Genomic DNA, 26,293 nt, shown 5'->3' on the forward strand with positions numbered 1-26,293 from the left:
GATTTCCTTACAAGTTGGGCACTGTAATTCATAACAAATGTTACTCAAATAAAGTAAACAGTGTATTTATTGGGGACAATTTTCAGGGGCGGATTAACACACACTTGGTGCACTAGTGAGTTTGAGAACAACAGCACCATAGACAAATATACATGAATGCCACATCGACTGCTTGAGCTTGTTGCTGCGATACTTGTCCTGGCAAGACCGGCTTGTGAACAAATACATGTAAACGGGGGACATCTGTTTTTTTTTGTTTTTTTTGGGGGGGGGGGGTGGATAAAAAAGCACTGTAATGTTTACACTTCTCAACTAATATTAATGTGTCATGTTAGTATATGGAAAAAACATGTTTGGAAGAAAATGTTTATTTTTCTACAATGCTCTATGTAGATCATAAACCCTTGAATATAAAAACGACTCACTGAAATCAGTTAAGACATAAATGTTGTGTTTTTTTATCCAGAAAAATGGCAGCTCCACCATTTACATGCAGTTGTTCACAGGCGAGTCTTGCCCTGTCCAATATGGTGGCCATACTGGCATGTGACCCAAAGGCAAAAGTGGCATATACATATATATGTTTATGTGCTTAACTCATATCTAACTACAGCACCCATGTTCTTTGTAATAAAGGAACATGTCAGCCACTGCAGTGGTGTGGCTCGCTGGTGTGCTCATTGTTAGTTTTGGTCTTTGCATGAGATTTCTTGCCTTCCTTGTGTAGCATTAAGGGACTAAAACTAATTTATGTGCTGTGACAAATAAACGAACCTTGAACTGACAAACTGATAAAATCAAATAAAAGCAGCAAGGTTACAAACATGTGCCCCACATCATCTTTCTAAAGGCTGAGACACTTGCACATTTTATTTCTAGGGACACAAGTTAAAATGACTCAGTTGCACGCTTCCTGATGCTACAACAGGGACAGCGGCCAACAGTGTTGTCTGCACACTGGCTACGATGTAAGACAGAAAGCCATATCTGTGTTGTTGCTGGCTGCGAAGTGGCTGTGAAAAGTGAGTGATTGTTCTAATACTACTGGAGGAGAGGGGGAACTGCTATAAAACAAACTAGAGTAGCACTGGCACTTGGACATTAATCATCTTAACAGTGACTATGCACAAAACAAAGGGCTGTTGTTCCAGTTTATGTTGGTGTTCTTGTTTGTGTGTGTGGTGCTGTCATCATTATCCCCCTTCAGTCTTTTGGTTTCTTCCAATTAGAGGAGTCCGCTTAGGTCTCAACTTTTCCGTATGTCCCCTCTGGGGGGCGGTACTGTTTCGGGAAGGCCTTGAGCTGAAGAGAGTTAAAGGCGTATTTACGACATCCCACATTCTTCATGGTGTTCTCTCTCCTGCAGCCCTCACTATGGGGTAACAGAAGAAATGTGTTATTTATTTTGGCAAATGCATGACTTTTCTAATATTGGACGGGTAATAATATCTATCAAGTTTTCATCGTCGTCATCAGCTAACCTGCGCATACAGTCCAAGGCCTGGTAGAAGACCTGCGGGGCGAGGGCGTGCTCCTGCTGCAGGATCTGACACTGCTCCAGAGTTAGAGACATGGCTGTGCGGTCCTTGGCACTCTTGCAGCTGGTGAAACGCACTCCATTCAGGCGGCGACATGCCTTTAAGATTTGGAGAAAGCAATTAAGACAGAGCTTTTAAAGGTCCGGTTCAGAATATTTAATGTGGGGTTGTATGAGGTACTTATCGATGGTCAGTGTACTAACTACAGTAGAAGGCAGTAATCATGTCCCCAGTTTGGAGAATCAGAGAGGAGTGCCAGCAAGGAAGCTAAGCAACGAACTGCCGTGGACACGCATTAAACAACCCCTTTAAAATTTGGGGGATGACACAAGAAGCAAGTCTACCTCAGCTGCTTGCCACAAAATCTCCACATTCTTGCTTTTCTTGGCATTCACATTCTGGCTCAGCAGTTTAAGCAGCTCAGGCAGACTGGTGGTACTGCGGGACCGAGGCAGGCCTGAGGAGAACACAGAGGAGGAATGAGGAGGTGAGTTAAATATAAGGACAAGAAGACAAAAATATTTACATCTGATAAATGTATGTCTGTAAACTCACAGTCTTCTGGCAGGACTTCTTTAAACTGGTCATAGTATGAGGTGAGGCGAGCCATGCTCTCCATGTTGATCACCTCTTGTAGTGATGTGTCTCCAAACCTGGACACACACATCATATATTAGAGTTAAACTTACATTAATATTTAAAAATGAACCTATCCAGCCAGAATGAACATTTTCCTCTTGGGTGCCCTCTCCATTCTTTTCCTTGCCTCAACCTTCAACCTTTCCTGTCATCTAATCTCAGAGACTCACTTCTCAGCCAGTGTCTGCTGTTCGTTGATGCCCACATTGAACAGGACGGGCTGCACGCGCAGGAGCATCCCGTTCTGGATCTCTCGCGGCAGCGTGTCAAACATCACCCCAGGCATCGGAACCCTGACGTTGAAGCCGTTCCTGTTTCCTGTGATCACCGGCAGCATGTCCGGGGCAAAGCCCGAAGTGGCCTGGGTAACTTTAAAGGTGACATTTCTCAGGTCCATCACTCCGACACTCATATCCTCCAACATGGCCAGTTCCTCACCTTTAAGAAACAACGCAGAGGCTCATGATGATGATAATTCATGCAGATATCTGTCATAATAAGCCAGTATTCACAACCCAAACTGTGTCTATTATAGCATATGAAGAATGCTGACAAAATTAACTCAACAATGGATGTCTGTTTTTTTATTTTTTGTTTTGCTTATTTCATAGGGCAGGTGTAGACTGACAGGAAAGGCAAAGGAAAGGCAATAATGGTTGTATATATCAAACACAGTTCAGTGAAATGTAGTGAAAAGTTGGGCTGTATGCGAAGGAAAGTTTTAATGCAGATAACACTAATTTACAGCTATTAAAACAGTACAAAATTATTTGGGCTATTCTTATTATTTTTAAATAGCTCTTCAACAAATTTCACCCAATCTTTAATAAAGTTGGCAAATATTTTTTTATTCATTTATCACTGGAAAAGAAGGCCTGTGTGAAATGAACTATCTCAACTTCTAAATTAATTGGTGATGTCTACCAAATAGGTGTCAACTGTCTCACTCAGACAGACAGAGACACAATCAGGCACTATGGTGATTAGCTGCACGGTTTTGTGGGTCGTAAGATATGTTGAAAATAAGAAGATAAAAAATATGAAGGTGGAGAGCTGAGTGGTTGATCATTGTCAACCATCAGGGATGGACAATGTCATCGTCCATCTGTCCGAATGCAACTGAAATCAGATTTTGATTGCACATGTTAATATTTAGTCTGTGCAGTCGAACTCGTTATGATTCAGTTTTGATGGAATTTATGTATGGATGGGGCACTGGCAGCATAATACGTTTAAATTGTTGCAGTTAAGTGGTCATGATTTAAAGTTTTGTTCAAAAAAACACTAATTTCTTGGAAAGACTTTAAATGTAAAACAATGTATTTTCTGACGCTTAAAAAAACTTTGAAACGAGAATTTCTACAAGATTTTACAGCCTTGTTGTAGGTGTGTGTACTCTCTCAGGGCTCTCTATTTTCTGTGTGATGATAAGTTTCCGAACAAGCATATATGCACACACACACACAGGTTACCGTAGGTGCTGAGCAGGCCCTCATACTGCACCAGTAAGCCAATGGTATGTAGCTGCCTGAGGAAGCCTGAGTCACAGAGACTGTTCCTCAGCTTGATGACGAAGCCGCAGATCAACGCCGTCAGCTGTAAACAGCACAAATCATTTCAGTACAGCAATGAATGCTCAAGTTTTTAATGCATATTATGCACACTGTGTAATAACAAGTCATTCTCCAAAGGTACACATGCATGAGATACCAAAGGAGAGGCAGAAGCAAACGGACCGTCTGGCAGAAGACGACATCGCGGCGATACTGCAGGGGGAGGCTCATGGCGATGGTGGGGGCGCTGTCCTGCATTAGCAGAAACACCATGGCCTTCTTGGCTTTGTCACTCATCAGAGACACACAATCTGTCAGTGTGGTGAGGAGAGGGTACAGGACGTCGCTCCACTCACCTGCAGACACACAGGTTTAGCACATACACACACACACACACACACACACACAAAGGGTTTGCATGGACAAGGTGCATAAAAAGGACAAGTGCATCTGCATTGAAATGCTTTAAAAGATTTTATTGATCACTTGATCACCACTGTTGGGGTAACGCGCTACATACAAACACATCATGTTATATTCTCAAGTCATCATATTTTTCCTTTTTTTTTTAAAGAAAAATGTAGAATGTAAAGTAGATCATATGAAAATTACGCTAAATTTAACCTTTTACCTTTTAAATTTTTTTTTTAAATATAAGAAACAAATATTTGTATATTAGACCTTGAAATTTCATGTGACCTTATCAGCATATCAACATATCCACATGGACTTCTGACCCAAAGTCTGAGAAACTCAGTAGAATTGGCGATCTTTGTTTCATCTTTTTCTTTTTTAAATAAAGCAACAGGGATTTCTCCAAATTGTGTAATCAGATAACATTGAATAAACAAAGTGTTTTACATTATTTAAAATTAAATATTCCTATTCCACATGTAATAATTTAACACAGTTGGTCCTATTCTTATAGATGTTTGTTTTACACCTAACTAAGCATGACAGATGCTCTAGTTTAACATTTCAAACAACAAATAAATTGCAGAAATAAACTTATTTTTATATTGTAGAGGCTATTTGGGATAATGCTCCTTCTTGCACATTTGACTGATTTGTTAAGGAAATACTGATTTTACCTGGGGACGTCTTTTCTACGTCTGGGCTGCTGTCTACGAGTGAGAAAATGTAAACAATGTTTAGATGAGGACAGAGTTCCACTTCTTTCATCATCATATTTCAGATATTAAACACAGCAGCATCAAAGCAGTAAACATGATTTTGTGAATGAACCTACAGATGTGATCAACAGGATGTGAAAGGCATGCAGGAGTCTGGTGAGAGAATGATGATGATGATGATGAAGGTTGATGATTCAGTGGTGGATGCGTGGATGGTGATGATAATGGAGGATGACGTGATGTTTGCAGTGAAGATGAGGATGATGACGAGGATAAATCCATGTCCTGCTCAGGTTTTATCCAGAAAGCTTCTTGGTTACTATGGACACCTCATGAGAGTGACACATACCATTAAAGGAATAGTTCAAATTATTTGATATAGGGTTGTATGAGGTACTTATCGACAGTTACTGTATTACCTACAGTACATGGCGGTTGGCATGCTCTCAGCTAAAAGAAGCAGAGAAGTACCAGCATGGAAGCTAACCAGTGTACTGCTGTGGACAGGGTAGGGCTGGATATCTGTACTTTAAGGTATCGATTGAATAACCAAATAGTATCAAAACTTCTCCAGTCAAACATTCAATCCTTTTGGTACCCAGATCTAGAAAAAATGACTATATTATATACTACTATGACTATATTTTATTTTATTCTACTATACAGTATGATTACTATACTATATAGTGTATGACTATATATTTATGTGGCTTTGCTCACAGCCAATTACTGCAAATGTTCATAATGAAGAATTTTCAAAAAGGTACTGAATGAAGCACTTCATTGATGCTGGTATTGGTACTTGTATTGTGATTTTTAAAATGATACCCAGCCCTGGGACAGGGTCAACAGAAAAAAAGATTTTAGTCATTTAAAAAAGGTCTACCTAAAGGAATAATATCAGTATCATATCAATATCACTTTAAGTGCACACTATGTGTAGAATATTTTCACTTCTTTACCTTCCCATCAGACAGCCTTTTCTGACGGGAAACTTGATGTCTACTGCTGGCTTGGTCTGTTTGTTTGTTTGAGCAATTGTGTAACTTTGGTGTTTTAAATTAAGATTTCGTATTCACTGAGGTCACACAATAACACAAACAATCCATCACATCGAGGCAGGCGTAGATCCGCTACTCCTATGTTCTGTGAGGTAACATGACTGACTATGGATGGTTTGGAGAAAGTGATATTTGACTTGTATAACAGCAGTGTCCCACTGGAAAAAGGCTTTCTAACTGCAAAGTAAGGAGGCGAAAATATTCTAAATAAACTGATATTGATTTTTTTTTAGCTGGACATTTTTGTAGGTGGCTAAAATACATTTTGCTGCTCACCAGAGTACATTACTTAACTTCCGTGCTGGCACTCTTCTCTTCTTCTCCAAATTTGGGGTGTGTCAACCACCATCAACTGGAGCTGGTAAACTGGCTATGGATATGTACCTCATACAACCCTCCATCAAATAATCCAAATTATCCCTCTAACCCTTCGCTTTTTGTACTCAGCAGCCAATACAATCAATACATTGGTGCATGATTGTGCCTTACTAACACAACATACAGCAAAGAAGCTTCAGTTTCAGTGAGAGTGTGTGTGTGAGTACCTTTCTTAGTACTCGGCTCCTCTGTGGCGAGCAGGAAGACATCCTCAGAGCTGCTGTCGCTCTGCAGTTTGTCTCGCTGCAGCAGCCGGTCCACCCTCTGGATTACACACTCCAGGCTCTTATCAACATTTAGCCAAACCTTCTCCTGCACACAAACACACATTGCAAAATGGGTTGACATAAAACACACACATGGACACAGACTTTAAAAAGGCAAATGAAGTCTTTTCTCACCCACTCCTCCTCATGCAAATCTGCCTGAAAGGAGGCACGCTTGGTTTTACTCCCCTCGCTGCCCTCTGGAGGAGCTGCATGGCGAGAAGGCGAGGTGGCAACACGAGACGGTGAGGTGGGGTGGCGGGAGGGGGAGCGTGATGGGGAACGAGAGGAGGGTGAGAGGGAGGAGGAGGATGGGGATGGGGTGCCTTGCTGCGTGAACTCTGGGCGGGCGGCTGCCAGGGCAACAATCGCTGAGGACAGCAGCTTCGAGTCGCACACGGTCACTAACTGACGGGTCTGCAGAGGGAGGGTAGAAAGGTCGGAGAGACTGGTAAAAATGTGGTTATACCATGGCCATCAAATTAACAAGGACTCAGGGCAAACAATGGTCTTTAAAGTTCATAAACCGTGACATTAAAAACGAGAGCAAAAAGGCTTGTGGTGATAAAAAAAAAAACAGATTTTATAACTTTACTGTCTCTTAGCAATGCTAGCCAGCAATGCTGGAACTTCCCCCTCATTGCCTTAGTTAGGCAAAATGTCTTAACTGGCATAACTGGTCATGTTATCTCGTCTATACTATGGTATATTAGGTTTTAGATTTAAACATTTTTTGCCGCTGTGCAATGTAACTGTATATTTAACTGGTCAAGAAATCTGCCACCAACACCTTTTTAAAAATTTAATTGGTAACACTAATGTAGAGGGGTGCAGGGGAACACGGCCAGACCAGGGCCTCATTTATGACTGCTGCATACACACAAAAAGGTCTTGAAATGTGAGGGCTGTGAGTCTGCAGTGGTCACTGGCTCGACTCCTGCCTGCGGCCCATTTGCTGCGAATGGTCTCATGGGCAGTATCAAAACCAGCCAAATATGACAGTTTAAAGTAATATTAACACTTAAAAGCTAAATAGCTTCTTTACCCGTTAGTTGTAATTACAAAAACATTTCAAACAATGTCAACTTTGCATTCAAAATGACATAATTGACCAAATGACACCAGTCATAAACAGTCAAAGTGTTTTTAATCAAAAAAGACATTTAAGTTTAATTAAATGGATACAATTTACTGTATATATCTTGGTATGTAAATGTTTCTGAGGTTTGCTGATGATGTTATCATTAAATCTAATAAGAACATTATGTTGTTTTATGTCTTGTATAGTATTCTATCAGTCCTTTTCTTTGTTGCATTTGACTGACAAAATTATATCTCAGGACACTTAAGTTCACAAGGACTTATTTCTATCCTGGCAATAAGAGTTGAGATAAAAAGTTGAGAGGTCGAGGAATAAGTGAAAGCCACAAGGAGAGGGGGAGTGAAACAGTGAGATTAAAGAGACAATACTGCACTTGATTCCTGTAAGTGCTCTCTTACCTTCTCTGTCAGGATGGCCAGGGTTCTCTCTAGAGCGTTGGCTGAGCGGTCCTTCGCTGCTCGAGACAGACGTTCGGTGTAGTAACACACCTGTGTCTTCAGAGTGTTAATTTGACCAATCAGCTCCTTCGCTTTCACAACATCCTGAGGCTGGTACACCATGGCTTTAGAGCCAGAGCCAGCAGAGCTTTGGGTGTGTGTAGGTGTGTGTGTGAGAGACAATAATATAAAAAGGAGAATAAATTGTGGAACAAACACAACAACGACAAATCTTGTAATACACTACACATAATCTCACCTTTCCTCCACATAAGAGCTGATTGAGTAAAAAAAAAGCACAAAAAAGAAATAATTAATCACTCATAAAACACCAGCATGAAACTCATGGCACTAGAGCCTCATATTATCTGTTTTGCTCTACTCACTGTTTTCTGGCTTCTTCAAGCTTGTGCAGCATTTTTCGGAGGCCGCAGCCTTTAAAGCCTTGGTGATGTGCAGCAGGAGCACCAATACTCACAACATCGTACGTCCGATCTGAACAGAGGACAACGAAAACAAGGATGAAGATACTGAATAAACAACATCATTAAAAGCTAGGGCACACATGAAGCTATAAAGCAGTTGCAAATATTCAGTGTGTGCACAAACACGTACCATAGCCAGACTCCCCCTGTACTCTCATCCTCTGGATGTGCAGGTTGGTAGGAATAAACTCCAGCTTCCTCTCAGCTTTCAAGGTACTAGACTTAAATGAAGGACCTGGGAGAGAGCAGAAAGGAGGAGAGAGGTTCTCTATTTGTATATTGTAAGGCATAGATAAGTTCTAATGCGACATTTTAGATGTTGACAACTTTAAAAATCAGTTGAAAACCCATTTATTTACACTTACAAAAATAAACAGAACAAATTAAACAAAAGTTTTTTGTTGGCTGTTTTTAATGTTTTAATGTCTGTTGCTCTTTTTGGGCCCCATGTATGAACATTTTCCTAACTTCCTCTTATATTTGTTCTTGCACAAAGCAATAAGATAAAAATAAGAAAACCCTACGCGGTATTCCTAACATGTAGGCCATATCCCTTTTACCCCCTTAAGTATGCTGATGAATCACATTTGATTTTAAATTGGATGCACTTGCCAGTAAATCTGCAATCAGCATATGAGAGCACCCCTATAAATCAACATAGGCAGCAAATTTCAGGGCTGTGTGCAAACCACAAACCAACAAGCAAATGACATTTGACAAGTAACACTAAACTCAGAGAAAGGAAGAAAAGAAATGAAAAGGAAAGGAAATCCCACCAAAGAACAATAAAAAAACAAGACCAAAGCCAGATAGGCCTGGTTCCGGAAAAAAAATGACTTTGGGTGCATCTGAAATTAGCGGGGGCGCTCCAGCGTGTACAGTGCTGGCCAGCAACAGGACTGAAAAACAGTGTAGTTACACAAAGCCACTCACTGTGCTTCTCTTCACGAAATCACCTCAAAACAACAGTGGTACAACAACAACAGTAGAACATACATCAAAATGATTAGTTATAACTCCATATTCAGCTTTTTTATGAAGGAAACATCCAATTACCAGGGCTCATTAATTACTAAACTATGTGACCATGTACGAGGTGAGATACATTAGAATTATTGATGAAACAGCATTGGCTCGATGTAATCATCGACAGATGTAAGCTCAGGCAGGTCTGCCTGCTGGGCATGTCGGCCTGACACACCTCTGACAGTGCCAGTCTGTGCGCCATGAATATCTTCCCAAACAGAGGCGTACATGGACAGCTGCAGACACCACAGATGTATGACCTAGCACCATACCCTTGGCATTTCATACTGAAATTCAGCTGAGGGGGCAAAATATTAAGCTTAGGGTGCAATGCATGCTCTTACTTCCTCATGGAACCGGGCCTGAATCCAGCCTGAATACCAGTTAAACAGCAGATTGGGTTATGTCAGATCTATTACCAATCTCTCTTCAGAAGGTCCCAGTTGCTGGCAAATCAAGAGCATGATTATTAATTGACTAAACAGTTAATAATATAACTTTTTTTCCTCTGTGTTTTCATAAAGTAGGCCTCAACTACTTTTTCTTCATGACATTTTGCCGCACAAAACACAAGCTGGCTTACTTGCGGCCTGGGGCACTTAAATTTTGAGCAAACGTGAAATATGAAATTATTGATGAATGCCACAAAAATTCTTAAATTGTTTGTATGCATGATTTAAGATCAAATCTGTGTATGAACAATGCATGCATGAGGTGCAATGTCTTTTGTTTGCTTTTGTGAAGCAATTTGCACTGTCTGCTCATTGAGGTGCTATATATAAATAAACTTATTATATTATTATCATTTTGTTAGACACTTCTGCATCTTGTAAATGCCCACACATTTTAAATTCAATCCCACAAGCTTGTAAAGTTTGCCTTCTTCTTAGACTTGTTGAAGCTCCCACAGACCCACAGAACTGTCTTCAGAGGCTGCGCAGCACTCCCTCTGACTACTTGATGCATAAAACTGGTGGAGTGCCCCTTTAAAATGATATCTTATAAACAGTTTGCGGCTCTAACCTTTGTATTCATGCAGGTCACTGATGGTCTCCTGGTAGGTGAGGATGATGGTCTGATACTGAGTGATGATCTGCCTCCTGAGGTTTTCCCAGCATGGAGACAGCTCACCCAGCTCTTCCAGCTCACACACTCTGCACATCACACAGAGGCATTAACGATCAGACATACAGCTGATGCACTGATGATCTCACAGCTTCACAGCAGTTAGTGCAGCGTATTCAATTATGCAGTAAACACACCAGCTGAGCAGGTCCAAATCACCCATTTTACAAACAACCATTAGTAAGAATGGCACCACCGGGAGTCTTGATGATAATGTTTCTTTGACTATATGAAGATGATACATTAGAGTACATAAAACATAAATAGTTTATGATTTATCACACACAGCACACATAAATTTAGACTGTCAGGCAGTTGTGTTCTATCCTAAGAACCAGACAAATCTGGGAACTCGTGTTTCATTTGCACTGGCAGCTCTGTGTATTTCCACCCACCTGGATCTGATGCAGCTAATCACAACCATTTATTTAACATAGGACAGGTTTGATACGACTTAGGAGCCTCTCCAGTCTGGACGTAAAGCTCAACACATTATTTTTTTCTCAAAAATGTTTTGCTTAATCTTGCTCTAATGTGCTGTGATTGACTACTTCTTCTGTGCATCCATTGGCTATTTCTCATTGTCAGGAGACTGGGGTTTGTGCCCCATGTGAAGCTAAATGTCATTATTGACTTTATGTAGACTTCATTTTTTCAAATTACTTTTGGTTCTCAATCTCAGTTTTAGGTTAGGCAAGTTAGGTTAGGTTTAGGAAAGTAAACTTCTTGGGTATGTTTAGTAAAAGATCATGTTTTGGGTTAAAATACACTTCCACAACTTGAGGAAAACCTTCTGGCAATGTCTGTTGAGCTTGCACTTGGAAATGACAGAATAGAGCAGTGCATGAGATATTAAAGAAAAGTAAAAGGGAAAAAAGACCACAGAGTCAAAATAATCAAGACACAAAGATAAGATGGGAATTGTCTTGTGATCGGACTAGAGACAGAGACTGGACTCAAGCGGTTTGGCCCTGGCAAAGAGAAGTTTTTAAAGGGACATAAGTCCAAAATGTCGAGAACCTCTGCACTACAGCACCCTGCTGCTCCTGTATCTAGATGTTCAAGCCTCCAATCCATCATATCAAGACAATTTTCAGATGTTACCTGACTGCATCTTCCTCAAGCAGCAGTTTGACAAACTGTCGAGGAATATGTAGGGAGAGTGCACTCTCCGCCATCTGCTCCAGGATCCGAAGGTGGTTACCATCTGTGGTGGGGAACCGGTATGTTCTCGACATGATGCCCCCGAACACTGAAGCAGAATGAAACATAGCGTTACAGCCGTGAATCATTGTCACGTGGCTGGCAACCCAGATGTCACCTGTTACTAAACTCTCACAGTCATACAGGAGGTTGATATTTAGTTCATATAAACACACTCACCAGCCTTTAGCAAAGGGTCTTTACACAGAGATGAAGACTTGGATTTAATGCCCATTGATTCAGTCAGGCTTTCATCAACCGGGAGAACCATCTGACACAAACACACACACAATAAATAACTAAATAAATAAATAAATAAAATCACAGTAATATTTCCTAAAGTCAAGAATAGGCTGAGAGTAGAGATAGTCAGTCCATCAAACCAATATGTGGTTAAAGCTGGGACAGTTTATTTTTGGCATCACTGGGCAAAAGTTCCAAAATAAAAGTATAATGAAACATAATGTAGTTTAAGTGGTTTACGAGAAAACCAGACTCTTCTTGGCTCTGTTTTCAGCCTTTAGAAAATCTTGACTTTGGCCAGTCACAGGTTGGTAAGAATGATTCTTGAGTCTCATTTACAAAACGTCAGTATTTGATAACCTGGGAGCGAGACACTCAACAATTCCAGCAATTTTAAAAATCATTATGAATTAGTCAGCCTATTATTTTTTTTTGATGAACCCATTAATCGTTTGGCCTAAAAAAGTCAGAAAACAGTGAACATGCCAATCACAGTTTTCACAAGACCAATTGTACCAATCATATCATCAAGTAGGTTATTTTGTCTGACCAAAAGCAAAACAAAACCTACAGATTTTTTTCAGATAAGATGATTAAAAAGTAGAAAATTACCCTTTTGTCCTGTGCACCAATAACAGTTGAACAAAACTGGTCAACGTTCAAGTGACACACAGTTTCACATCTTAAATTAGCTAATCTAAACAAAATGGCAGCTAACTAGCGAACTAATGTTACCAAAATGCTATCTAACTAGCTAACTAATGATAGAAAAATGCCAATTTACTTGTTAGCGAATATTAGCAAAACACTTGCTAACTAGCTAGATTGATGTAAAGTAGCTAGAGGGAGTTTTGCTAACAGTAGCTAACTTAGGATGTGATTATATGTTGCTTTTTCTGGCCATCCAGCAACATCTTTTAACCTTTTGTGTTTTCTTTTTGACATATACAAGCCTAGCACATAGTTTTTTCTATGCACAGGAAAGAGGCAATGGGAAAGTTGACTGAGGTAGCAAACATGATCAACTGTCATTGGAGCACAAAGTGAAAAGAGGTGGGACTTAGCAAATGCAATTTACCAATTATCAAACTAGTTTCAGACAGCTGAAATAACTAGTTGATAGAAAGAAAATTAATTGCCAACTATTTTGATAATCGATTCATTGTTTCAGTCATTTTTCAAACAAAAATGTCAAACATTTTGTGGTTCCAGCTTCTTAAATGTGAGGATTTACTGCTTTTCTTTGTCATTTATCATAGTAAAGGAAGAGTCTTTGGGTTTTCGACTGTTGGTTGGACAAAAGAAGCCGAAGACGGCACTTTGGGCTCTGGGATATGTGATGACTGTGATGACTGTTCACAGATTTTTGACATTTTATAGACTAAATGATTTAATTGTGAAACTGTCAGATTATAATGAAAATAATTGTTAGTTGGCCCTTAACTGTCTAATTTTAGTTCAAATCCTTTTATGAGAAAGGAATGCATTGCAAACTTAAATTTTTTAGTCCCGTCTTCCTGATCACTCACCCGTCCATTAACAGTGTCTCCTCTCTGTAATCTTGCAACCGGAGCTCTCTGCTCTCGCTTCTCCTCTATCTGCCAGGCGATGACTGTGATGTTCCCCACACGCTCATTCTCCGCAGACCTGACCCACAGTGACATCAAGAAAATTAAACACCCCTGAACCCAAATCTAGCGAGCAGTGGCTGTCATTTTGTAACCGACAGAGGAAAAGGCACAGTGTGTGGCGTCTGTCGGTTACCTGAGAGTCAGGTGCAGTCTGTGGTGTTTATCCTGCAGCAGCTCTTTCACAGAAAACATGGATGAACCAAGCATGTACATCTGTCACATGAAAGCAGACACGCCCAGAGGATTTAGAGGATTTCACCCAGATAAGTGTAGACTATAAAGGATAAGACTTTTATTCACTTCCTAACAGAGAATTTGTGGACAGTTGAGTGAGATGATTGTTGGGTTGAGGTTTACCGTGCCCTGTGAGCGGTCCTTTACATCGTAGACAGACAGTTTGACCTGAGTCTGCTGAGTGATCAGAGAGTCCTGAAAGAACGCTACACTGCTCAGGAAGATCGGGTTACTGGTGCCCTGAAGACAGAGACAGAGAAAGACGGGGGTGAGATCATTTCGAAGTCTTCAACAGAAGGCAGGAGGTACAGGCAAGCGAGCAGCGGCGTACCTCTATGATTTCGGTCTGAGCGTGTTTGGTCCAGAAGGCCTGCGGTGGAGTGGTGCAGCTGACAGCGACGAAGCTGGTTGGCTTACGGTCCAGAGATGGAGTAACCAGCTCACTGCAGGCTGTGGCAACATATAAACACAGGAGGAGATTACAAACTGTGGGATTTAATGGTGGCATGGTCACTAATCCTTGGCCAGGGGAGGAATGTTATACAGTATTTTGAATTGTTAGTACTTTATATGCAGCAGTGACTTACAGTAATGCTTTCAGGTTGAACAAGGGATAAAAAATTGTTCCACGCAAATGATGTAATCATGTCTTGAACCAATCTCTGACAAGACTTAACAGTATTTATCATTTGGGAGGAGCTGAACAAGTCATAAAACACAACATTGGCATAGTGTCACTGTACAAAGTTAATATGGTGAACATGGTAGCACACACTTGTCTATTTACAGACACGGAGCAACATTATTAATAATTTGAAGTTGTGTTTCTGGCCATTCGTTGAATGTAAGTAATACTGACTCTCCTTTTCTCTTGAAGGAAAAATCCATCTCTTTAGCTGCTAAATGCTCCACTTTGTTCACCAATCACCAGTTAGTCAATAACTGTTTTGGTGCTGGACAGGTAGCAGACAGTGGGTCCATCAGAGCTTTTCACTGAAAATATCCTGCTGTGTCTGGGGAAGACAGACAAAAGTGAACTAAAACAGCAAAGCTGTTGGCAGTTAAAACCAAAACAATAAGATGAAAGATGTCAGAAGCCGAGGAAAGTGCAGATTAGGATGATAATTCCAGGGATGTGCATGAATGCACTAAGAGAACATGTTCATTGAGTGTGTTCATGTTTTTGGTGAGCGGTCAACTGAACACATCAGTTTCCAACTTCAACTTATACTTAACAATGCTCACATAGTCAGCTGGTAAAAAAAAAGAAGTGTGATGCAGGCTCACAGTAGACAGAGAAAAATAGCTAGAGAGTGAGAGAATATGAACAGAAGCATTGATGTGAGATAACAACTTTTTTTGATCATGCAGCATGAGGTGCATGACAGACAGATGTGCGCTGAACATGCTCTTCTCCTCTGTCTACCCCTTCATCTCTGTGAAGTTCTTATACATTATGGTGTGTTACATCTGAACTGGAAAGTTGGAATTTCTGAGTTTCCGGTTGGATATAGTAAAATGCTGGTCAGACAAAAAACATGAACATGGCGCACCAATTAGTATGACATCATTTTACAGACTGTTTAAAATTAAATTTTAAAAAAAGGAAGAAATTAATATGAAGTAGTTCATGTTAAGGTCTGTGAATTGAGCTTTGAGCTAGCTCTGGATAATGAGTGGCTGATTGACAGAGATCCATTTCAAATTGCTTATGATTATTTATTAATATAATAATTTTGACGATGCAGATTTGATACTGATATCCTACATTTTCTTATTATTAACAAGTCCCAGGAAAACACCAAATCCAACAATGTGTTATTCAGTCCTTTAATCCTTTCCACCAACTGTAGTGCAGGTGTATGTGGGATTGACTCAAAATAAACTACAATGCCCATGTTCACCATAGTGCACCAGTGTGGCTAACTGATGTATGTTTAATGGTTTTTGGACAAAAGTGGAGAAATAATGAAAAGGAACAAGTTTATCAGGTTTTAGATAGAAGCGGTGTAGTGACTCAGTTCAATTCATTATTGGTTTTGGTCATGAGATTTGTCAATAATCAACTAAGTTTGCCAGTTAAATATAATGCAGCATGTGCATCGCTGGGTTCTTACTGAACTTACCCACACTGAACTCCAGCACTGGCTCGTCTGGATCCTGAGTGTTGCCTGCAGGACAGAGAGAAAGAGGAGGCGGGGGCTGTTTTTTTAACACCCTGCTGTTTCATCATCAATGAAGTAAACAGGTTACCATGGTAGCAGTTACTTAGTTACCTGAGAGTGCCAGCCCCATCATCTCGGATGAGAGATCAAACGTGTTGGCCCGGTAGACGGACCATGGCCGATGGCGGGGGCTGCGCTCCTTCCCAGACATGGCGGGTTCACGTCAGGGCTGAGGATGGATTTTAGAATCAAAGAGCTGGAGAGCAGAACGATGTCGGGTAGACTCTAAATCCAAACTTGTCTGTCACGTCAGGTCTCTTGAGATGTGTGTGCGTCGGTTTCCCTTGTGTGTTGAAGTGCGTGGTCACACGTTTGTCGATGATAAAACTGAAAAAAGACAGAAAAAAACAAAGTGATCATCTGTTGTCTCCATAGAAACAGCTGAGACAGACTGGACCACTCTTTGATAGTGATGTCGTCCTTTCATCAAGATGGCAGCTGAGCTCATAAACATTAGACAGAATTAGAAAGCTGCTTGTAATTATCCATGTGAAGGTTCCTACTGTCTGCATCACATTACAGTCTTCAAAGCATAAGGTTAAAGCAGTGAATAACTAACATAAATTGGCTCTATATGCTGCCCCATTCTGACATGAACAGTGTGTGAGAGGTTGTCTAGTTTTCTGCCAGTGCTCAACTTAACTCTTTCCACCTGATTTAATGTGCTAATATAGGCAGTGGAAATCGGGTCTGTGGGGGAAAGTGTGACTTTTCACGCAGCTGCAGGATGTGAAACACAGAACTACGGCAGACTGAATTTTCACCTTCTATCTCCTGATGCTATTTGTGCTTCCCTGATGTTTTTATTTTAAACTATGTTCTTCTTTTATAAAGACTCATGTCAAACCTACATGAACGCACAGGTAGATAAAGAGGAAATGTGATTGTTTCCTTTATTAGACAGTGGACTGTAAGGAACTGACAGGCCATGAAGAGAACAGGACAAATATCAAACAAGGGCCATTGTTTGGGAGGATGAGGATGTTGCACTGACATGGTCTGTGCCTTAAACCTCCAGGCCACAGAACACTCCCGTTCTTCAAAATCTTGATATATCATGAGTATAATTGGAGGTTTGGGCCACATAAATGTACCTTAAGGAATAAAATATGGGTTCATCACCTGGGGAACATGAATATCAACTGGGAATTGTATGAGGCCATTTTTCTTCTGCCCCAAGATGAAAAGACAAACTGACTGAAAATGCTTAACATTGCTCCATATCTACATCTACAACATCTTTCATATGAGAATTCAACAAAATCACTTAGTATGATATGAACAATTAGGCCTGGGTCTTTATCACAAATGATCATACTCTTGAACTATCACGTTAACTGCAAACACGTGGGTCTTACAAAGCTAGATATTTTTTATGTCTGATAATCATTTTGTAAGAATAAAGCTGATAATGCAGAAGTGTAAATGCTAGATAACACTGCACCTGCCAATTCACCAGTGAGAGAACAGGAAACATAACGCTGTGCCAACTGTGGCACGCACTGGCTATAAGAGGAAACACTGATGTAAGAGTAAGAACCAGCATCAAGACAAGCGAGCAGCCAGTATATTGATTTAGCTCCTGCAAAGCACAGCTAAGCACAAATACGATATACAGACCAGAAAGTGCAAGACAGACACAGAGGGGGAAATAGGAAAGAGAAAAATGGTGCGTGAAGAAAATGTGAAAGGTTAAGAGGAAAGAAAAGGATGCAGCAAGAGGTGGTCTGATGGCTGACCTGAGCTGAAAGCTGCTTCAAATGGCCCTAAGAGCTAAATGTTTAAATTTCCTGCGGCATGTCAGACTCAGTTAACATTTCCTCTTCAGTACGTGTGTGTGTGCTCGGAGTGATAAGATGGAATAAATTTTTCTCTCACATACACACACCTAGTAGACCGAAGGGAGATCAGGTACTGTGAGTGTTTGTCTTGTGTGTAGTTACACCAAAAAAAAAAAAAAGAGAAAACAACTGTTTGTGTACCACTGTGCATTCATGTGTGAGGAGTTCTGTAACAGAGGTCTATTTTTATATGCGCATCAGCTCTGACATCACACACCGCGCACAAATGAAGACACCTGTCTCTCAGATGACTCAAAGTCACGCAGAATCTTTAGTGTGAGTGTGACGTTCTCCCAGGTTCATCCCTGGTTTGGCATCTTCATCATGTGAGACCCAAACATATGATGATTACAGCCTCCCCGCCTCATTAAGCTGTGTGGGAGGGAGTCATTGATTGCATGAGCTGTCTTTACACATGCTGTGATCTCCACTGCCCCGGGCACTGTGGGAGGCTGTCTAGGAAACCCACAGTGGATCTAAAGCAAAGCCACAGGGAGCCACATCATCACTGCATCTGTCTGACAGCCATCAAGTGCTTGAGGGAGGAAACGCGCGGGAGTGGTGTTGAAACGACTTGTCAATCAACTGTTTTGCAAAATTGATTCACAATCATTTTCATGACCGTTTAAGTGATTTATCAAACAAAATGGCAAACATTCTCTGGTTCCAGCAAAATGTGAGAATTTGCTGTTTTTCTCTGCTTTATATTTCTCTATATTTTCTGGGGACTGTTGGTCGAACAAAATGAGACATTTGAAGATGTCCAGTTAGGAAACTGTGATGATCATAGGGCTCTATCAAATGCCAATTTTTAAATTCAAACCATCTATTTAAGTTTTTGAATGAAGCTACAAATGTTCATTGCCATATTTTATGAGGTCATCAAATGATTAAAGGGGTTATGTACATATTGTGAGCTGGGTTGAAGCACTTGTATTTTGTTTCTATGATAGCAATATTTTGGCAATTTCTAACTCTTTGCTGTTAGTTTAACAAGCGTTCTGTGGTTGTGTAAAACAACTTCTGCAGACAAAGCAAGAGAAAATACCACTTTTCTTTTTCTGCCTCTGTTCTGCTGTCCTCTGTGTGTCTGTGTCTCTCTCTCTCTCTGTGTGTGTGTGTGTGTGTGTGTGTGAGCTGAGCCAGCCAACACACAGAGGACAGGACAGAGAACCTAGCATGGCTAAAAATTACATGGTAGAGGACTTTCAGCAAGGTTTTTCTCTTTTAATTTGTTTCTTCTTTGTCTTTCTCATAATATGACATCATAAAGTGAACTAATCTTTATCTACAACTGTGCAGAAATACTGGATTTAAACAGAATGAATAAACACGCAGAAAATAGTTTTAAAAAATTGCGCTGCACTCCAATGCTGATTTAGAATTTGAATGCCACATTATCAATGAATCTTTGAGGCTTTGAACTAGTTGGCACAGTCCTTGATGGACATCGGTACATTTATTTAAAATGGAGTTTATGGAATAAGTAACTGATCAATTCATTCTAAAAATATCAACTAGATAACCTGAATCAAAGCTGAGAGATTGCTTTTTTAGCAGTTAATCTGCTGGTTATTTACTTCAAATCAATTGATCTGTTGGTTTACAAAATGGCAGGAAACAGTGAAAAATGCTCGGCACAGTTTCTTAGAACCCGAGGTTACGTCTTCAAAGTGTTTGTTTTATTCGACCAACAGACCAAAGCACCCAAATATCGGATTTATACTGATTTATTTTATTTATTTGAGAAGCTGAAAGATTAATTTCCTTTTGTCGTGACAAAAAAGCTCAGAAAAATAGGCCAGTAAGGTCTGGGCTTAGAGCCACAACACCCTAAAAACCTTAATAAAAAACACTGTTAACACTTGTATATTTTCAGAGTTCAAAACCATCAAAAAGAAGAATCAAGCAAAGTCTGGAAAAATCACTGGAGGAGCAACAAAGTTCTGCCACACAAAGTTTATTGATCTCTCTAGGTAGAAAAATCAACAAGCTTGAGTCAAACCCAGGTTTAGACTGAAGAAAGAGGTGCAAAACACCTTGTTATATACTGTTTAGGAGGCCTCCTCCCACTTTGAACATTCTGGCTCACAATCAAACATAATTGTGTAGTAAATTTTACCTTATGGGATCATAATGTCATTCGTTTTCTAACAAATTGCTGTTTCCCGTAGGTTCGCATGCATCAATCTTATATTTTTTTAAAAATGGTAAAAGAACAGCTGGTCTGGCTCTTACTGACTTACTGACTTTTAATCCGTGTGGTAAACACTAGGCATGGGAAAGTACCTACAAGGTCCTTTGCCTCATTATCCTTCTGGATGGGCATCATGATCCAGTCCTTTGCCTCATCATCCCTCTGGATGGGCATCATGATCTACCTTAGAGTGAAATGTTGCCTTTGGATGGAGTGAATCTGGCGCTTGAAAATTATACTACAGTGGATGGAGTGAACTTGGCATAAGTGGATGGAGGGAACTTGATAATAAAAAATTATACCACTACACTTTCCATCGACTAATTGATTCAGCTTTTATTTACATCATTTTTACTTGCAGCTTTACTTGCAAGTAGAAATGTTGGGCTGCAACTAACCATTATTTTTCATCATCTATTAATCTGTCAATTATTTTCTTGATAACCCAAAAATTTGTCAGAAAATGGTGAAAAATGTTCTTTCATGTTTTGTCCATGACCCAAATTTTCAGTTTAGTGGCATACAGGAGTAAAGAAACCAGAAAATATTCACATTTGAGAAGCTGGAATCAAAGCATTTGGATATTTTTTCTTTAAAAAATGACGAAGAATGATTAGTCTGTTGTCAAAATTGTTGCCAATTACCGTAATAGAGGATAACTAATATAACAGAGAGCACCCGCACTGATGAAGTGCCCCAGAGCAAAAGGTTGAATACTGCTCTGCCCCACAGCTGCTGCTCTGTAGGTCACCTCTAACCCCAGTGAGGCACACAGGTCAGTGCGAGACATTTTTTGGTTTTCCAGCTTTATGGGGAAAAAAAAGGTGGTATAAGTGCAGCGAGGAAGTAAATGAAATGGCGTCTGTACTGAGAGCAGAGAGGATTCAGGTGATCCTCATGGTAGACAGTCCACTGAGGGAATCTGGAGACAAAAAATGACCCAGTTAGTCAAGCTGGCGGCACACAGCTGGCACCCTGCAGATGCTGTCAGCACCGGCTGCACTGCAGTGCCTCTCAGATGTCCTCTTCCTCGACTCACCTCCTCCTCCTCATCCCTGTAAATCTCTCCCAAATGCCTCATGCCCCGCGTCCCCTGCTCCGTCATCAACTCCCGTCGTTCCTTCGCTCTAGCCGTCTCCCTTTCCCGTGTCCTCCTGTAACCCTGATGTTCCTCTCAATTTCAGTCTATTGATCCTGTTTCAGTCCAGAGCTGATGCCGTCCCTTTGAGTCTGATCTACAATCATCATGTAAAAAAATGTCTGTCACAGCCGAGGACACACAGATGGCTGGCTCCATCCTCACTGACTGATCCATAAACTGCTTTCTGATCTGACTGATCAAAGAGGAGGAGAATATGCAAACCAGTTTATTCCCAGGAGGAGAGCATTTACACACACACACACACAAACATGAAGAGGAGGTGACGTCATGCATAAAGATGCTCTTGTTACCCAGACAGTGGTAAACTGAACAGACGAAAGAAACCTTTAATGACAATGATGCCAAATGAGCTCTTGTTACTGGATTGCACACAGAGTTACAGTGTAGTAGCACTGAGCAACACATTGATATTATACTGACATATTGTGATATGGCAGTACTGTTGTCTTTTCCTGGTTTTAAAGGATCAGTATGTAGGATTTAGTAGTGTTTAGCCGTGAGCTTGCAGAGTACAAACACCTTGTCTCATCCTCCCCTCCAAAGCATGTAGGAGAACATGAAACTCACAAAAAATGCAAAAGGCCTTTTCTATAGCCAGTGTTTGGTTTGTCCGTTCTGGGCTACTGTAGAAACGTGGCAGTGAAACATTGCAGCCTTCGTGTAAGAGAACCAGCGCCCTCTGTAAACACCTCATCGTAAGGTAACCAAAAAAACAACGATTCTTATTTTCAGGTACCCAGCGAGCCTTTTTCTGTGGTAAAATTTGAAAAAAAAGACTATGGTCATTGGTGAAAAGACTTTCAGAATTGTTTCAAAGGTGAAAGTTTTTCACAGACAGTTTGAAGACAGATTGAATGTTCACATTTAGATCATATAGAGAGGTGAGGTCCCTCCCCTTCTGGTGGACCACCATGGGACCATATTTTTCGGTTAAATATTAACGGTAGTCTATGACATGAGGCAAATATTTTTTCGATCCTGTTTGAATTGTGCCCTGAATGATTGTAAATTTAAAAGACAATTTTACAAGTCAAGAAAGTCATGATTGTGAAGATATGTAATTAGAAAGACTACACACACAGAAGTCGCGTATGTGACTTTCTCTCTCCAAAAGCTAACGTTAGCCACTGAAGCTACGATCCCTGTGTGTTTCCGTACTTCTTGTTTCTGGCTCATTGTTTTGTTTCCTGCCTGATAAAAGGACCTGGAGTTGCTGGATAAAATAATGTTACAAGTCACAGCAAGATGAGAGATAGAGTTCACTGATCAGTTTCACACAAAAATTAAGTATGACAGACCAAACACAAATTGTGACTTTGTTGACTTTTAAAATTATTTTTTAAATTGACAAACATCATATGTGTAATTTGTGACTCAATTCAAATTGGAGCAAAAAATTGTATCGATAATTATTGATCATGTATGTGTTGACTGGCCACATGCGGTGCACTCCAAAGGGTGGAGGCAGTTTAGGTGATTAAGGAAGTTTGTTGTGTTCAAATATCTGTGTATCACACACACAGCACTTGAACCCTTGCAGCCAGGATGAAAGTCTGCCACATTTTCCTGATCACTTAGTTGTTTTTGTTGCCTTTGACACTACATCATATAACCTGGAGTAGTGGGGGCTGGGTAGGGAGCATGGAGCCACTGCAGGGAGGGAATGGAAGACGAGGTGAGACATAAAGCATGAAACAAAGTTGAATGAATATGATCCATCTAGGGAAGTAAACAAACAAAAGTTTGGTGAATCTATCCTGCTCACCTTTATTTAACTAATGTTTGAATCCTTTTTCATTTGTTCCATTCTCAATTATTGTTAATAATTGATAAGAATTGTTGGGTGGGTGGGGCAAACTTCAGCTTCTGGAAGGGGGGCGTGCCAGAAAAAGTCTGGGAACCACTGGGCTAAAGTAATACATTTTGTTACTTTAAATTTATTTTATTTTATTTTATTTAAGAACTTCCATTGCTGCTTCTTGTTAGCAGTACACAGCCTTTATGGTTCATATTTATGACATTTTACATGAAACATTAAATGTGTTTCTATTACGTTTTCATGAAGACCACATTTAACCTTGGAGAAATACCTTCACACAAATCAATATTGTCTCTCTTTCAATTTACAACTGAACAAATGATCAAAATGACTAAACAAATTTGTGTTTTCTGCCACGTTGATGTTATAACTGCATGGTTGAAAAAACCTTTAAAAAAAAACCTTTTTAACTAGAGATCAACACTGAAATCATGATTGATGTTCACTGGGTGATTAAATACAAATGAAAACATACTTGAATGAATATTGTACTCCATTTCTGTCATATTCTGACAATTAATCAGCCTAAATATTACACACTGGACCTTTAAATGCTGCATTACAGTAAAGTGATATAATTTTCTGAACTGAGCAGCTGTTCTATTATTTATCTTTACCCATGTAGTCATTATGTCCACATTACTAATGATTATTTATCACCTCACTGTCTTAATATTTTGTGAAAGCACCAGCAGTCAATACTATTGCAGTATCAAGGTATTTGGTCAAAAGTATCATGATATTTGATTTTGTCCACATCGGCCAGTCCTGTACTGTAGGTGGATCCTTAGTTCTTAATCTTGCTCAATTTATTTTACAAACTCTTCATGAAAACACTCGCACAGACGCGAAAGACAGATATAACACAGAGAGACAGTTTGAGGTGAACCACATCATTTACTTGCCTCTGTGTTATGAAAACTGTGATTCAACAGATCAAATCTAATCCTTTCTGCTCTGCTGGGGGCAGCTGGGAGGCCTGCAGTGGCGTGACACGTTGCTTCGCCAGCAGCACATCCGGTTTTGTTTTTTTTTTTTTTTACATGTAACAACATAAATGTAACATTATTCTCCACAATCCTGCATCGACACCCTGCTGCTGCTGCTGGCCCTCTGTGAACCTGCTGAAACAGGGTGTCATCCTCTCTGTTTACCAGCCTGGTTACTTAGAAATACAGTGAGCAGACAGAGGCCAGAGCTGCACAACGCAAGTCTATTTATAGCAGCATTGGCCAATAATACACTACAGAGGGGATTCATGTTTTTTCACTGACAGTCGGACAATAACAAATGTTGCGTCATGATATCTGCTGATGCTCTTCAGTGCCTCTGCTGCACGGTGCTGCTGCAGGATGAGCTCTCCGTCCCTTCAGCACAATAAAAACAAACCATCATGTATAAAAGCAAAGCAGATAACTCGACATCACGGATGTTTCTATGGCTGTAAACACGTCTTACTCTGGTCCTGCTGTGAGGTGGAGCTCAGCATCCCTCACTGTGAACAAACGCCCTCGACAGACCGTCAGATGATCACATGTCAGATGAGAAACACACACACAGAATCAAATAAACGGCACGTACCGTTTAGAGAAATGAAGCGGAGGTTTCTTTTCGTATTGATGCGCATCCTGGTTGCATCCTCGACGATGTCTGCAGTCGAGACTCGCCCTGACTCCCTCTGACACATCGAGACGTAATAATTCCTCCTCCGGAAGCAGCAGCTCCTCTGTCCACTGGGGGGCGCTGCCGGACTGATCTGCACAGACTGACTGAGACTGACCACCAAAAATAACGTCACACGCTGCTTGTTTGCTGTAGGTGGAGGCAGTGGTGGAAAGTAAATGAGTACAGTTACTGAGATAGGGGAGATTTGGGACAATTGTACCATTTTTAAAACATATATTTCATTATAACTCAAAGACTACTTGAAATACACTAGTCTTCTTTTTCATATTGAAAAGTGTCACAGTGTTACAGTTACCCCCATCAACTGGACAACTGTGACACTGAAAAAAAAAAAAATCATATTAACCCACTGTGTCTCAAACAAGGCCACACCTTATTGCCCTAGGATCTGGTAACGTACCACTGATTACAATGTCAGGCATCATATGATTTCAAAGCAAAAGTCTATTTCTATTTTTGCAGAAGACTATGTAACTATTTTAAATATTTCAATTAAAAGTAATTTTACATTTAAATTTAGTAGTAAAATATTCTTATTACATGAGAGAAAAGTTCATCAACCCAAACATTCAAGGTGGTATTGCATTTTAAGTCCATAAATAATATGAATAGACCTTCAGGCCCTCCCCTCACCAACCTTATGAGAAACTAAATCAATCATCTAAATAAATCTGATTTATTGATGGATGGAATCAGAGCGGACATCAGGAAAATATTTGAACCTGATCCATATGGTTTTATTATTTCAAAATATCAGCTTCTGGTCTCCTGATCTAAAATGTTCTTTTTTGCAACTGTTTGGACCCTGGTAAAACCTGCTTGCAGGACTTGTTTGTTATGGTTCTTGTGAGAAGCTCTTTCTTTTCCATTTACTTAATATTGTTTCTTCTTTCTATGCACTGGAGTGGCCCTGATCAAGCCCCTCTGACTGACACCATCACATTTGATCTGTTTATGTACATATCAGTTTGTATTTTTTTGTGTATGTGGCAACAAATAAATCAAATTAACTCAGCTAAAAATAAGATAATAAATATGTCATATATAAAGATGTATACTGTAATTACTTACAGTTCATCTTCATAGACTTTTTTTTTCTTTTCTGGTGCAAATGGGCTTTCATACTGAAAACAGACTTAAGGTTTTACAGAAAAATTGCAGTCAGTATTGAAATTGAGAGGTAAAGTGGTTAAATGTTGATTATTTGAAGAAAGTAGCCAATTTAAGCCAGATTCCTGAAAAGGTAAAGTCAAAGTTTGTGAAAGGCTGATATAACAACAATAATGAACATTTGCAAAAGATATAAGAC

At 40.1% G+C, this 26,293-nt stretch overlaps 1 protein-coding gene across 1 annotated transcript; it reads right to left on the reverse strand.

Annotated features, from left to right (window-relative positions):
• Positions 1–853: 853 nt before the first annotated feature.
• On the reverse strand, positions 854–25,001 carry inpp4aa (inositol polyphosphate-4-phosphatase type I Aa). Its single transcript, XM_084724745.1, is given in 24 exon segments — positions 854–1,372; positions 1,482–1,636; positions 1,883–1,995; positions 2,094–2,191; positions 2,348–2,615; positions 3,650–3,773; positions 3,914–4,086; positions 4,822–4,854; positions 4,980–5,192; positions 6,470–6,614; positions 6,704–6,985; positions 8,069–8,255; positions 8,367–8,384; positions 8,494–8,602; positions 8,723–8,827; positions 10,642–10,772; positions 11,848–11,995; positions 12,127–12,217; positions 13,719–13,836; positions 13,954–14,033; positions 14,178–14,294; positions 14,386–14,504; positions 16,181–16,606; positions 24,880–25,001. Coding segments are annotated over 23 exon segments (3,210 nt in total). The 5' UTR covers positions 16,431–16,606; positions 24,880–25,001; the 3' UTR covers positions 854–1,239.
• Between the last annotated feature and the right edge of the window lie 1,292 nt (positions 25,002–26,293).

The sequence above is a fragment of the Lutjanus erythropterus genome, chromosome 8 (assembly GCF_056507025.1).
Source record: "Lutjanus erythropterus isolate fLutEry1 chromosome 8, fLutEry1.hap2, whole genome shotgun sequence".
In the NCBI taxonomy this organism is placed as follows: Eukaryota; Metazoa; Chordata; class Actinopteri; order Lutjaniformes; family Lutjanidae; genus Lutjanus; species Lutjanus erythropterus.